Source organism: Pseudovirgaria hyperparasitica (assembly GCF_010093815.1).
Source record: "Pseudovirgaria hyperparasitica strain CBS 121739 unplaced genomic scaffold EJ05scaffold_27, whole genome shotgun sequence".
In the NCBI taxonomy this organism is placed as follows: domain Eukaryota; kingdom Fungi; phylum Ascomycota; class Dothideomycetes; order Acrospermales; family Acrospermaceae; genus Pseudovirgaria; species Pseudovirgaria hyperparasitica.
In genome coordinates this window covers 57,040-72,115 of record NW_022985575.1, presented here as the reverse complement: position 1 = coordinate 72,115, position 15,076 = coordinate 57,040, and the positions used below count along the sequence as shown (strand labels likewise).

The 15,076-nt window shown below is 49.5% G+C and overlaps 5 protein-coding genes across 5 annotated transcripts; 2 read left to right on the top strand and 3 right to left on the bottom strand.

Moving 5' to 3' along the window:
• Positions 1–47: 47 nt before the first annotated feature.
• Positions 48–3,090, bottom strand: EJ05DRAFT_505604 (HET-domain-containing protein; the record flags this gene model as incomplete). The annotated part of the gene is made up of 4 exons (XM_033747719.1): positions 48–262; positions 453–2,367; positions 2,419–2,803; positions 2,855–3,090. 4 exons carry the CDS (start codon positions 3,088–3,090, stop codon positions 48–50), a joined length of 2,751 nt encoding a protein of 916 aa, XP_033595317.1.
• Positions 3,091–3,792: 702 nt separating this feature from the next.
• Positions 3,793–5,051, bottom strand: EJ05DRAFT_235568 (uncharacterized protein). Its single transcript, XM_033740003.1, has one exon. It carries the CDS (start codon positions 4,894–4,896, stop codon positions 3,895–3,897), a length of 1,002 nt encoding a protein of 333 aa, XP_033595316.1. The 5' UTR covers positions 4,897–5,051; the 3' UTR covers positions 3,793–3,894.
• Positions 5,052–6,206: 1,155 nt separating this feature from the next.
• EJ05DRAFT_490561 (S-adenosyl-L-methionine-dependent methyltransferase) lies at positions 6,207–7,526 on the top strand (the record flags this gene model as incomplete). The annotated part of the gene is made up of 4 exons (XM_033745893.1): positions 6,207–6,347; positions 6,397–6,523; positions 6,588–6,711; positions 6,758–7,526. The coding sequence occupies 4 exons, from the start codon at positions 6,207–6,209 to the stop codon at positions 7,524–7,526; spliced, it is 1,161 nt and encodes a 386-aa protein (XP_033595315.1).
• A 558-nt stretch (positions 7,527–8,084) lies between these two features.
• EJ05DRAFT_445991 (glutaminyl-tRNA synthetase) lies at positions 8,085–10,226 on the bottom strand (the record flags this gene model as incomplete). The annotated part of the gene is made up of 3 exons (XM_033742210.1): positions 8,085–9,081; positions 9,130–9,559; positions 9,611–10,226. The coding sequence occupies 3 exons, from the start codon at positions 10,224–10,226 to the stop codon at positions 8,085–8,087; spliced, it is 2,043 nt and encodes a 680-aa protein (XP_033595314.1).
• A 281-nt stretch (positions 10,227–10,507) lies between these two features.
• On the top strand, positions 10,508–14,517 carry EJ05DRAFT_490559 (P-type ATPase; the record flags this gene model as incomplete). Its single annotated transcript, XM_033745892.1, has 2 exons — positions 10,508–13,962; positions 14,049–14,517. The coding sequence occupies 2 exons, from the start codon at positions 10,508–10,510 to the stop codon at positions 14,515–14,517; spliced, it is 3,924 nt and encodes a 1,307-aa protein (XP_033595313.1).
• Positions 14,518–15,076: the final 559 nt, after the last annotated feature.

The following is a 15,076-nucleotide window of genomic DNA, read 5'->3' as shown; positions in this document are numbered from 1 at the left end:
GTTAGAAGACCTTTGACGAAACCCACTCTCGGCTGTACCTGTCCAGATTATTCTCGCAGATCCAATATGGGCACGCCTGTATCCGATGGATCTGCCGTAGCTTCTTGAACGTCTGGCAATGCTATGATCTTGAGTCCGCCATCGGCCGCCGCCTGAAACGAGATGAGCGCTGTTTGAATCGTACGACAGGGGCGATGCGCAGAGAAGGTCGATCTGTGCCATGCCCTGCTCATCGAGTTGCTGTCTGAGCCGTTCACACTGTCTGACTCCATCGAGAGTTAGTCTCGCATCCCGAATGGAGGTGTCGGGGATCCGCTATCGTCGGTTTCGGCGTAGCATTCAATTTGCTTGACCGGCAAATGTCGGCCCCTTCAGACGAGAAGAGTGTGTATAGACGGCCTTGGACTACCGTATCTCGAAAATTGTATCCGTCCAGAATCTAGGAGGCTTACGCCCTCCTTGAGGTTCTTCTCCCTTTTCTCGTTTGAGCCTTTCTGTTTTTAACCTTTCTCGTTCGACTCTGTTGTGAACAGCCTTTGCTTCGACCGCTTCACCGTTCATCTGACCATGAACATAGCACTCTCCGATCCACTTCATGTACATCCAGTGGGGCCGTTCCTGATCCAGGTGCAACACTCCTCCATAGTCGTGTACACTTTCCTTCTTCGAATGTTTGTCTCGGTGTAGATCAACCTTTCTGTGTGTTTTCGGCATTTGACCTGACCCTTGAATGGAATGCTGCGGCCGCGGTTGAGCTGGGCCATTCGGCTTGGACCCATTTGTAATGCTGCTGGTCGGTTTACCAGTATCTTGACCGTTGATGCCATTCGCGACGCCCTGCTCCCTCTGTGGTTTGCCGCCACCAAGAGAGAGGACACGTTCAGCTTCTTCAGTAGCCGCCGTGTACTTCTCTTCAAGCTTATTCAACATCTCTTTGATCCTAGGGGCTGGCCTATTCTTCTCCTTGCAGGCAAAGTATAACACCCAGAAGACACTCAAAACAGCTCTGATCTTCTTCATCCATCGGACGGCCTCGAACTCTCTCACTTCCTTTTCATGCCTTGTACTACCTTTCTTTACAGGTCTCAGTATGACTGGTACGCTACATCCATATAGGATACAGACTAGATCGCCTGGTTGAGCGGCCTTGGGGGCCAGGCCAAGATGACCCTTATCGGTTTTTACGAGTCGACGATTCCAGATAACAGCCTGAACACGACGCAAAAACTCGCCCACGATTTTCGGCCCATAGTGAATTAAACTTTCAGTATTTAACGTGTCGTCAGCACTGTTTCTGAAAGCGTGTACACATGCTCGTGGGTAGAATGGCAAGGCGTTTCGTCCGTCAGGGCCACGATCTCCGACAAGTGTGCGCCAGAATGCATCCGGGGGTAGTTGATCTCGCTTCAGCCATCCGCCCATTTTCGGCCATTCAGGAGGTATTTGTCCCAGCTGTGAAGATTGCTCAACTTGAGCGAGGCGGCCCAGTACAAAGCCCTCGACTTTCATATTATGAAAATCCGTTCCAACGACGAAATCAAATTTACTACCCAAAGAAGTTGACCCGGCTGCATTGTATGACTGTTTTCCGGGGATACCCACCAAGGGGTCCGCATATCGCCTCCATGTCCTCATGCCAAGGCCATCGCGTTCGGCAAGCTTGAAAGGGGCATTCTCAAGAGTTGATACCCAGGATGGGAATACATCTATCTCTTTACCTTCATGGTCTTTTCTTGGGACTGGTGCCCAAGGTCTGCAAAGCATGTCTAATGCGCGCCTTTGATCCGCGTTTCGCGTGCAGAATATGATGAAGTCTTGGTAGACTTTATTCAGCGTCGTTTCGTAATCGACTTCGTAGCATTGCCGTTTATATTTACGGCGAGCCCGCAACCTTAAACGATTCTTCGTCCATTTAGCTCTCTTGGCTGCCTCTTCCCCGACTAATTCCAACATCGCCTCCGCTCCGGGTGACGTGTCCTTTGCGATTGCCAGAAGAGCATAGATTGAATCCCGGGGCTCAGAAGCCTCGAATACGGAAAGAATGGAGACAAGATGCTCCAGCGACAGTAGTGGCTGTCGCTCTTCTTCAGATGATAGCCCACTGCGGACGCGGAAGATGTTGTTGGTTGCTTCTACGAGTTTTGTAGCTCCGAGTTCCGGTACGTGTCCAAAAAAGTTGGGAATGTTTCCAAACTCTTTCGCAGCCTTCATCAACCTGGAAAGACTGTGTGTCCCTGTTTCCACCTCGTTGAACAATGAGACAGCGTCCGCAAAATCACGCCAACACAAGAAATCCTCGCCACACTGGATGATCGCCTTGTTATAATCCGATAGGGCGATCTCCTGGACGACCCATCTTCGATGAAACTACCATTCGGATCAGCAATGCACACTTTACTTGTCATAAATACGACTTACCCATGGGCGCCGCATTAAACTTATCAGAGCATCCCATTCGGTTATGAGAGCCTCATCCTTGCATAATTTGTCAAATTTGCGGAGATCCAGAACAGATTCCTTGATGAATTTGATGGCCAATTTGCTTTTCTCATCACTTTCCCCCAACCATATACACGCATTCACTGCTTGGGCATAGATTCCGGCCATCATCGGCACCTGTACGTTCTTTTCTCGCATGTCGCTCTGATTGATACACAAGTAATCCACCCAGAGCCATCGATACACACTCACGTGTCGTAGATTGCGCAAGGCGGAGTCCAAGTTCTCCGTTACCATGAAGCAGAGGTCCTCATACTGGTGCCGTACTCGAACATGTTTCTTCGCATGTTGGCCGCCCCAAGACCTATGTTGGTGTTACGTGTGACTTTGGTCAGCTCTGGATTGGAAGCCTTACCATGATAACGCCTCGTATTTCCTGTGGGTATCTTCCTTCTCCAGGGTATCTTTCCTCGCGAAGATCTCGATCACGATATCAGCATCAAGTTGGCGTGCCGGATGAAGCTGAACCAGCCTCAGAGCAGACACCTCCAATGCGGTATCTTCATAAAGCGGCGCATGGTCGCTGTACCTGAAAATCTCGAGACCGCAAGCCTTGCACCTTGGATGTTGTTCTCCGTTTGCACTAACCATTGTGTGAGTCCTAGAGAAGTAGATGTACTCTCGGATGTACGGCTGGGTAATGGCTTCCTTATATGTTTCCCCGGGGCATCAGGCTGAACGTTTCTATGAATAACAACCAACTCCCCATCGCAGCCTCCGATTGTAGTTGAGTCATTCATTATCACAGTTTGAGGTATGATCACCGAATGTGCGTGCCCCTGGTCTGATCAGGCTGAGATGGCAAGCCGACGCACGACTCGATCAAGCACGTACATACAAGGATGAGAACGCACTCATGCGACCTAGGCTCTTGCTTGCCTCGAGTATGCGACGTATTTTTAGCTTCGTTATCTGCACCTACATAGGTTTGCCTTGCCGGCTGTGCGAAAAGTTATTAGTTCGGCACAATTATAGTAGGTCGGTTGTGGAACCTCATAGTCTTTGCAGGACCTGAAATAGGACACCGTCAAAAATGTTAACCAGATCATAAGGCTCGGGATTAAGTGATGTGATCAGATCAGACTTATCACAAGACCAAGCTATTGAATGTGATAGTGTGTGGTGTGGCACAGGGACAACACAAGGCTGGCGCATCTTGAAACAACCAGCTGGGGAGCACAGCAGGAGCATCAATTGCAAATGAATGCTTATGCACGACGTACCCGCTCACACTGAGATGATGGGATATGTCAGGAATTTGGGTAATGCCTTCTGATCTCTTAATCATGCGAAGTGTCGACAAGGTGGATACCAGATTTGTCCATTAAGCCACCCGAGCAGATAGCGACTTCTCAGCCTTGTCTAATCGACTTTTGGGCCTCGTCGCTCTACACCCTATGCAGACTTCTGTGACCGGAAACGTCTTGCTTTAAGGTACTCGTAATCCTCTGTCGCAGCTCGCACGTCCTTCTCCAGACGTGCGGCCTTTTCTTCGCCGAATTCCTCCTTCCACTTCTGCACTTCTTCCTCGATGTTCAACCCCAACGAAACCTTCCCTTTGATGATACCTGACGACGCGTTTAGGGTGTCCGTCATTCTACGGATCTTGAAGTTGATCGCCTCTAACTCCTCGGTTGTCTTCTTGTTCCATTCGAATAACAGTTTCGATGCGTCGAGGCCGACCAGCTGGCTGTACTCTATCAGGAATTCTGGCTGCGCAATGAAATCGTCAGCATCGAGTATGGTCGGGAACGTGCTGTCGTCCTGGTTTCTGTTCTGCACGAACCAGTCATACAGAGATCTCGACCATTTTAGTGAGCACTCCTTATGAGTCTGCCGATCTCCCCCGAGATCTCTGTGGGCACGGTAGTACGAGGGAAACATCACGAGGGGATGGCGAATGAGAAACGTTGGACGAATGGTTTTCAGGAATGAGTCCGAGAACAAAGTCACGTTGAGTGGCGTGACGTCTCCTCCTTTATACGCTTTGCCGCACGCCTGGGCGGTGTATCGCGACCCGTGGTCACCGTCCTCACCAAAGAAAGCCCGGGAGACAACAACTGGGTCAGTGATCAAAGGCATATGTTCTTTAATATAAACGCTCTTGCCTTGTTGCTCAGCTGAGTCGATGTGCTGGATCATTGCCTCGGTTCCGCTTTGCAGGGCTTCTCTCACCAGTTCACGTTCTCGTGTAGACCAAGTCCTGACGTCGTTTGTGAGGCGGAGTTCACCATAGATCTTTGCGTGGGCGTCGAAGAAGTAGTAGCCACCACCACTGTTACCGCGGAGTATGTCAGGTTGTTCCGTGAGATTGAGAATACGGACCAGCAGATTTGATCCGCTCCGGGGTATCGTCAGAAGGAAGTTCCGTTTATGGTTCGTGTTCGGAGACGCCATGATTGAGTGTTATTGAATTCCAGTCGTCACGTGTAGATCATAGGGCAGTGTACTGAGAATGATGAAGTCTTTACGAGGCTTTACGTACGTGAATACAACCACTCGATCAATGTGAGCCGGGGGCCTTATATACTGTGAATGATGGTCACGTCCGTTCCGGCTTTGAGGCGGAACGCTACGTTCGATGCACTTCACGGTTGGAATCCGAGGTGACTATTATACGCAACTTGGTGTAGTCCTATAGTTTAGCGGCGCTTATCGCAAGTGAAAGCGAATGGATTAGCATCCCGTGACGGGAACGATCTATGCAGTCAGTGGTCAACACGAGAAAGTAGTGCCGAGGTCGATCTTGTCTCTTTTCGAGTAGAGCCGCCGCGATGGAAGATCACGACTAAATAAGCTATATCTAATATACATTGATGATTTCTATACTATAACTACATGTAGAGTTGTATAATTAGATCATCCTTATCACTGAAATATCACTCCCAATCGATCAACTGAGTGTTGGAAGTGCTAATCGCGCTGGCACCTAGACGGCACGGCTATGGATCTAGTTAAAGTCATGCACTCTCTGCATGTATAATTTATCAGAATAAAAGTTATGTGGAAGGACACACTCCCGTGACGAAGACCCGATTGTCCGAGAAGCGATGAATGTCCCGGAAAAGACCAGTCTTGTCCTGTGGGAGCAGAGCCACCGTTACATTGCGAATATAATTTAGGGTCGCAATCTATGAAGTCGCGAAAGCCGATTGCCGGCCAGGCCAACACACTACAAGGCTGCAGGCCGGGAGGTCAAAGGGAACAGTGTCAATGAATGTGGTGCCGCTCTGTGGATCCGAACGTTACACTCCACCTGAGATCCTTGCAAGTTTACCAAAACTTGTGGTAATCAGGTATGCTAGTTAAGGCTGAAGCTGAGAGTCTTAATGCGACCAAGGTCATCACCCACGTCTTTACACTAACCCTCTACATGTCTGGTCTCCATCGTATCTGTTCGACGACTTTCAGCAAGTCTAAAAGAAAGTGCTGTTGTAGATGTTGAGAGATCTCTACCAAGGCATCTGATTGGCTAAACTCTAGATCTACGGCCGGGTCAAGGAGCGGAATGGATTGGCCCCCATGAATAGTGTGACTAGGCCCTGGCCATTGGCCTGAACCGAAGCACGATGGATGATGTCTCACTGACAACAAGATATAGGACGCCGTATTCTAACAAGTGTATAAGTAGCTTTCATAACTTCAAATCTTCATGGCTTCTTCTGTGTTCTGTCCATATAACTCAGTGCGGGCTCTTCTAGTTCACTATGGATGCACTTATTGCTTCAGCTACTGCCTTATTCAAGGCCGCGGATGAAGTTGGTCGACAGACTATCCTTGATGGTCTACGAAATCTGTCTGTCTCCCTGGAGACGGAACAAGATTCCATGCAGAGGGTGCTTTACGCAGTCAGTATTCAGATGAGTTGGGCATGAGTGACTGGCTAAGTTCCGACAGCAACTTCAATTGCCCATCGTACGCATAGGTTGCGATATTAAGCTCTTCAAGATCCTTGCAGACAGTCATGAGGCACTAGATAGTGCAACATTGGCAGTCAAGACTGGTGTAGCTCCGGGGTTGATGAGTGCGTATTTATGGGCCTGAAATTCCTTAAAAAAAATTGTTTACTGACTGACAGCTGTCCACAGGCCGGATTCTACGATATCTAGCATCGAATGGGTACGTTGCTGAGACCGCGAAGGACAGATTTGCCGCAAATACCATGACAACGCGTTTGACCGATCCGGGGTTCGAAGGAGGCGTCTACCACAAGTAAGTAAACAATTGGGAAGATCTACAGTAATGCTTACGTTGACAGCTCTAATACCGTTGGCCCTGCTGCCAACGCCCTTCCAGATTATTTGAAGAAGAGTGGCTACAAAGACGTCGACAACGTCTTCAACACTCCACTGCAGGTGGCGCATAAGACTGACCAACCCGCATTCATATGGATGCAAGCCGACGCCGAGAGGTTCCAGTACTTCGACAAATTCATGAGCGTTACGCACAAAGGTCTTCCAAGCTGGCTTGACGTATACCCTTATCAAGAGAAGGTTGCATCCGTCGGTCCAACTCAGCCTCTTTTCGTCGATATCGGAGGCGGCATCGGTCACCAGAGTGTTGCATTTCGTGAGAAAGTGCCAGACGTCCCCAATACGGTCATTCTTCAGGACGTGGAAGGGACCTTGGCCCATGCTATCAAGCATCCGGGTGTTCAAATCACCGCACACGATTTCTGGCAGCCTCAACCAGCTGGCAGTGTAGGCGCGAAGATATACTATCTCCGTAATATCCTGCACGATTATCCAGACGTCAAAGCACTGGAGCTCCTGCAAAACGTCAAAGATGCTCTGGCTCCGGGGTCGGTAATTCTCATTGATGACATGGTAATTCCCAATGCGAAAGCTCACTGGCATGCTACTCAAGTGGACATCACGATGATGAGCTGTTTGGCGAGCATGGAAAGAACGGAGGATCAGTGGTTTGCTTTAATCGAGAAAGCTGGTTTGAAGACGAACAAGATCTACAAGTATACGCAAAGCCTAGGCGACAGCATAATTGAATGCGTTGTAGCGGGTGGTGACTAAAGTGACAGACGGGGACTGGTAATTACAGATACTCCCGATCCTAGTGTCAGTTCTGGCATCAATAACAACGGTCTCAACCAATTGAACAGGATAGTAGCGATAAAGCTTTCGTGTTTGCGCCATTCTTACGTTGTGAAAGGACATGCCATGCGTCAGGTATAAAACTAGCTCTACTTTTCTATGCGAAACCCACAGGCAGAAACAGATGTCTCACCATAGAGCTTTAATGCTTACACCAGGGTTCCGCAGGGTAGATAGAGTGCTGCCAGTGTGGTCGACGCTAAGACATATCCGCATTGAGTCTAAACTTCGAGAAGTTGAAGACGTAAATGTGCATACATACCAGTATCTCGGTGCTTTGATGTTCTGCTGAATGTAGATGTCGCAGTCTCAAGATGACCCTTGCAGCATTTCACTTCGGATATGGGCCTTGGAAATTGGCCCGAAGCCAGGAGTTTATCAGTGTCTTTGTGTCGGGACTTCTTTCGTTAATGGTCGCACGGAAATGCTTGGGAAGAGGTCTCGGAATATTTGTCTCCGTTCGTGTATTTGTCGGCATCAGGCCGCCTTCGGTTTCGCCTTCTCGTCTTTCGGTTTGCTCTCTTTCAAAGGAACGATCTGATTGAGCACGATCTTATCGCCTTCTTTCTCTGGATCAATGCAGAAGTACCCCACGCGCATTCCCTGGAACCTGATGATATCATCGGATCCTGCATCAGGATTTTCTGAGACAGGCCTGTCTTGCTTGCCAAGAGAGCTGAATCCTTGCTCGATAAATGCATTGCTGAAGATCAACTCGCTGTTAGGGTTGATCTTGTCAACATAGCCGCCTTCGCTCCAATCAAGGTCGCCAGAGTTGAAGAGTGAACTGTATTTACGAGCTGTGACAGGGACGGCCGTTGCTACATCGACCCAATGGATCGTTCCGGAGTTTGACTTCATGTCTGCCTCCTGGCCTTTGACAGCGCGAATTTCTGTAATATTGCCATTCAAGTCTTTCGTAAATGTGGTCGCTCGAATAAGCATGGCGTTGATCAGCCGGACAGTCTTACCAGGAGCAAGCCGCTTGAAATCAGCATCATCCTCTTCTTTGAAATCCGAAGAATCGATATATATCTCTCGTGAAAACGTTACAGGCCGTTTGTGGGTGCTTAACGACCCAGTCCCGAAGGCTATCTCCTTTGTGAACTCGTCGTCCGGAGAGAGGTCTTCTATGACCACTTTCACTGGCTCAAGAACGAGCATCAGCCGGGCAACCCGAGGATGAAGGTAATCCTGGATAGTAGATTCGAATTTGTGTACTTCAGTATCAGTCTTGTTATCTGTAACGCCAAGATCCAGGACGAACGTGCGCATTGCCATCGCAGGAATTCCACGTCGGCGAAGAGCGACAAGAGTGAATAGTCTCGGATCGTCCCATCCTCGGACTTGTGGCTCGATTTTGCGCATCTCGGTAGTACCGTCTGGTAGCCTTTTCTCGGCCACAGTTCCCTCCACGAGCTTTTGAATGTTGCGTTTCGAAAGAATGGTACCTTGGACATTTAGGCGGCCGTATCTGTTATACATTTAATTGAGAATTGGTAAATCACTGGGTCAAACTTACTCTCGTTGCATAGGACCCTTTTCCTCGGAATTCGGAATTTTCATGTCCAATTGCTCGAGCAACCAATCGTACGACACACGCGACTGTCTGAATTCACTCGTGCATAGCGAGTGAGATATGTTTTCAAATGCATCACATATGCAGTGTGTAAAGTCATATGTTGGATAGATCCGCCATTTGTCTCCGGTACGGTGGTGGTAGTTCTGGTTCTTGACACGATACGCTGGCAAGTCCCACATTTGAGGATTTCCCTCCTCGGGGTCGGTTAGCTTTTGCTTCATTCGAAGGAAGGCTTCCCCTTCCTTGTACTTTCCATCTCTCATCGCACGGAATTCAGCTAGCGACTCCTCCACCGGACGAGATCGGTCAGCACATGCGTAACGCTTCCCCCTATTGTCAGGTCCACCACGCTGAAGATTTATCTCCTTTGCTGCACGCGCCGATCAGCTTCAAGTCGAGGCGGTAGCGCGAGAAGTCTTACCGCTGCAATGACATACGTATGCGCAATCTTTCGAGATCAACTTCTCGGCGAGATTGTACAGCTCGTCAAAGTGGTCGCTGCTATAAGTGATTGCGCATGGTTCAAAGCCTAGCCATTTGACCATATCCTGGATTGCAGTAAAGTACTTCTCCTCTTCTTTCACCGGATTGGTATCATCGTAACGAAGATAGCATTTCCCCTTGTAGTGTTGCGCAAAGCCGAAATTTACGGTGATCGCTTTCGCGTGCCCGATATGCAGGTAGCCATTTGGCTCAGGAGGGAACCGAGTGATGACATCTGGCCTTGGCTTTTCATCATAAACAGTTTTGAGCCATGTGGTATTGAATATTCTGCTTTGGAGGTCCTGCTCTGGTTCCACAGTCTTTGTTTGCGCCTCTTGAGGCTTTGGCTCTTTCGCTCGAGTAGGAAGGCCAGCCGCCTTGTTCTTTTCCGTCAGCCTTTTTTTCTCAAGCTTCTTTTGAAATTTCTTCCATTCGCCCTTTGAGATTCCTTCAGGTTGTTTTGAGGGTAGCACTTCCAGGGAGCTATATAAGACTTCGTCGAACGGTGGAGGGTTCTCCAAATCAATCGTTGGACTCGCTGCTGCTGTGGCCATCATATGAAGCAGCGTCGTGGGTGTTCGGGTGGAGTAATGCACTTCCGACACTTTGCCTCAGTTACAATATGAGCACGTCGCGTGAGTCAACAGTCGGAGGAATGCAGCTTTGCTCCCCCGCCGTCAAATACCTTATCGATAAGCCGGGTTCCAAATGACTAAGACGGATCGATTAAGCCACATATTGTGGCGTTATAACCCTCCTCCCAAAAGTTAATTCGTGTCGCGTCAAGAACACGGTCTCATCATCTGCATAAGCCGTCAATCCGCCATCACTCATGATGGCTCTTGTCGACGATCCTCAGATCAAGTCGGCGAGCTTGTACAACCCTTTACCGACCTCACTACACACTTATGTTTGGCCGTTTCTACTCATCTGGCCTGCCTTCCTCGCCTTCTACCTCTCCCCCGAGCGCTATGAGAAGCACATACAATCTCAAGAGTGGACATTCGTATGGTGTGGATCCATCGTAACAATACAGTCACTTGTGTGGCTTTCGACGCACTGGAATGTTAACCTGAAGTCTCTCTTCACCTCCTTGGGCGCAAAAGACGTCTATACCGCGAAATTGATCAAGGTCATACCCATTGCGAACGCCGGATCAGCGGAGATATGTCAGCTCAAGCGGGACACTTTCGATGGCAAAGAAAACATATCTTTCCTGTTCCAAAAGCGCCGATTTCTGTACGAGCCCGAGAAGAAGACTTTTGCGCCATTAGCCTATGCTTTGGATGCGGAGCCCAAGCCTCACTTGAAAGCATTCCAGCAGTCTAAAGGTCTTATATCGCCTACAGAAATCGCGAGGATACAGAGATACTACGGAGACAACTCGTTCGACATTCCCGTTCCGACCTTTACCGAGCTCTTCAAAGAGCATGCCGTCGCGCCGTTCTTCGTGTTCCAGGTATTCTGCGTAGGACTGTGGATGTTGGATGAATATTGGTACTACTCGCTATTCACGCTGTTCATGCTTGTAGCATTCGAGAGTACTGTGGTATGGCAGCGACAGCGAACTCTGAACGAGTTCCGAGGCATGAGCATCAAACCTTACGACCTTTTGGTATACAGAGAGAACAAGTGGCAGGAAACACAGAGTGATAAACTGCTCCCAGGCGATCTCGTGTCCGTCGGGAGGACCAAAGAGGACAGTGGCGTTGCTTGTGACATGGTTCTGATTGAGGGAACGGCTATTGTGAATGAAGCTATGCTTTCTGGAGAGAGTACGCCAGTATTGAAGGACTCGATCCAGTTACGTCCCGGCGAAGCACGCATCGAGCCCGAAGGACTTGATAAGAACGCATTCCTGTACGGAGGAACCAAAGTCCTCCAGATCACCCATGGCACCACCAGCGAGGACGCGCCTGACGTAATCCCACAGCTGTCTTCCGGTGTCCCTCCGCCTCCTGATAAGGGTGCTATAGCCATCGTTGTCAAGACGGGCTTTGAGACCAGTCAGGGCAGTCTCGTTCGCACCATGATCTACTCGACTGAGCGAGTATCTGCTAACAACATCGAAGCGTTGTTTTTCATATTGTTCCTTTTGATGTTCGCAATTGCTGCATCTTGGTACGTTTGGGAGGAGGGTGTCGCACGAGACCGGAAACGGTCAAAGTTGTTGTTGGACTGCGTTCTCATCATCACAAGCGTGGTACCCCCTGAGCTGCCCATGGAACTTAGTCTCGCAGTCAATACCAGTCTTGCTGCTCTCAGTCGATATGCAATATTCTGCACAGAGCCTTTCAGAATCCCATTTGCTGGGCGCGTTGATGTTGCTTGTTTTGACAAGACCGGTACATTGACAGGCGAGGATCTTGTCGTTGATGGTATTGCCGGGTTGTCTCTAGGCAAGTCTGGAGCGAAGCAAGAAGCTGATGGTGCGCAGCCTGAGCTTGTTCCGATCCCTAAAACGGGACTTGATACCACTCTTGTCCTTGCTACAGCGCATGCTTTGGTCAAGCTAGACGAAGGAGATATTGTCGGAGAACCGATGGAAAAGGCCACACTGCAGTCGCTTGGATGGACTCTGGGCGACAAGAACATCCTCACGAGCAGAGCTAAGAGCGCAGTCCATGGCGAATCATATGCAACCCAAACCGACTCTGTTCAAATTCGACGCCGCTTCCAGTTCTCATCCGCTCTAAAGAGGCAGAGCTCTGTCGCTACCGTTTTTACGACAAACAGACAGACGCAAAAGAAGACCAAAGCTACATTTGCGGGTGTCAAGGGAGCGCCTGAGACAATTCGAAAGATGCTGGTTGAGACTCCGCCTAAATACGAAGAGACTTTCAAGTACTTTACCCGTAATGGAGGCCGTGTCCTCGCACTTGCGTACAAGTACATCTCAACTGAAGCCGAGATTGGGCAGAACCGCATCAACGATCTAAAACGAGAAGACGTGGAGTGTGACCTTCACTTTGCAGGATTTTTGGTTCTACAGTGCCCTCTTAAAGACGACGCAAAGAAGGCTGTGCGGATGCTCAACGAGAGTAGCCATCGAGTTGTCATGATCACTGGAGACAATCCTCTCACGGCTGTACATGTTGCCAAGCAGGTGGAAATTGTGGATCGAGACTGCCTTATCCTAGATGCGCCAGAGAATGACGACTCCGGGGAAAAGCTCGTGTGGCGGAGTGTGGATGATAAAGTCAACATTCCTGTCGATCCCAGCGCGCCCTTGGATGCGGAGATCCTGAAGACTAAGGATCTATGTGCAACTGGGTATGCTCTGACCAAGTTCAAGGGACAAGCGGCATGGAAGCAGATTCTTCGCCACACTTGGGTCTACGCGCGGGTGTCGCCTAAGCAGAAGGAAGAGATTTTGCTCGGACTCAAAGACGCAGGCTATACAACACTGATGTGTGGCGACGGCACGAATGACGTTGGTGCATTGAAGCAAGCCCACATTGGAGTCGCGCTCCTGAATGGTACGACTGACGATCTGCAAAAGATTTCGGATCACTTCAGAACGACAAAGATGAAGGAAGTTTACGAGAAGCAAGTCAGCTTGATGAAACGATTCAACCAGCCAGCACCGCCCGTCCCGCCCATGATTGCCCATCTGTATCCCCCCGGCCCTTCGAATCCACACTACGAGAAGGCTGTGCAGAGGGAAGCCGAGAAGAAGGCCAAGAAGGAGGGCAAGTCCGTCGAAGAGATGCAACAAAGCAATGGTATCCCTACCATCACGAGCCCAGAAGCGCAAAAGCTGCAACAGTCCCAAGCGCTTAGCCCTCAGGATCAACGCAAGCAGAAAGCGCAACAAGCCGCGCAGAGCATGGCAGAGAAGTTCACGACTAGCATGATGGAGCAAGAGCTCGACGACAGCGAACCTCCTACCATCAAGCTCGGCGACGCGTCTGTTGCGGCACCGTTTACGAGCAAGCTAGCCAACGTGATTGCGATCCCGAATATCATTCGTCAAGGCCGTTGTACGCTCGTTGCCACGATACAGATGTACAAGATCCTCGCATTGAACTGCTTGATCAGTGCGTACAGTCTGAGTGTTCTGTACCTGGACGGAATCAAGTTTGGCGATGGTCAGGTGACCATCAGCGGCATGATGATGAGCGTCTGCTTCTTATCCATCTCTCGTGCCAAGTCGGTCGAGGGTCTGTCCAAAGAACGCCCGCAACACAACATCTTCAACCCATACATCATCGGATCCGTTCTGGGACAGTTTGCCATCCACATCGGCACACTGATCTACATATCCCAATACGTCCAGCGCACAGAACCGTAAGTCTAGCTATTGTCCCAGAACCCTTGTGTATTCTTACCTTGTCTCACCCGGTGTCACTATACTGACATCTATTCCCAAACAGCAAAAAAGCCGACATCGACCTCGACGGCGACTTTGAGCCCTCCCTCCTCAACTCCGCAATCTACCTCCTCCAACTCATCCAGCAAATCTCCACCTTTGCAATCAACTACCAGGGCCGCCCCTTTCGCGAATCCATCAAGGAGAACCGCGCCATGTACTGGGGCCTGCTCTCCGTCTCCGGCGTCGCCTTCTCCTGCGCCACGGAATTCATCCCCGAGCTCAACGAGAAGCTCAAGCTCGTCCCCTTTTCCGCCGACTTTAAGCTTACCATTACGGCTGTCATGCTCGTCGATTTCGCGGGCTGTTGGGTTGTCGAGAAGGTGCTCAAGACGCTGTTTAGCGATTATAGACCGAAGGATATTGCGCTGCGCCGGCCCGATCAGATTGAGAGGGAGGAGGCGCGTAAGAGGGATGAGGCTGTGGTGGAGGAGAGGAGGAGGTTGGGCGAGGTGGAGAAGGGGAAGGCGTAGGGGCTGTGTGGTGTGGTCTGTTGTGTGTGGTTGTTCGTGGTCTCTACACCCCCCCTCCACCCTCCACCCTCCGCACGAGAGCATGGGATATGTATGGGCTTTCGTGGACTCCTCGACCCCTGCAGGGACCCGCCCTTTTCCTCTCGCCCCGAGCGATGATAGATGATTAATTTCTAGACTATTACTACTCACTAGCACAGCACAGCACAGCACAGCACAGCACAGCACAGCACAGTACAGTACAGTTGTAAAGTAAAGTAGTACAAATATACACATACAAGCAAACCCTTTATGATGCACGGCATTACATTATATCATATCATATCATATCATATCATATCATATCACGTATGTCCCTTTACCTATCAATCTATCTAATTAACCCGTCCATCTCCCCGAGTTTGAAAAGTAGAAACAACGGCGTTGGGTGAGTGAAGGACGGGCGGGGGACCACAACCAAAAAATAAAATAAAAATTAAAATAAAAATTAAAATAAAAATTAAAATAAAAATTAAAATAAAAATTAAAATAAAAATTAAAATAAAAATTAAAATAAAAA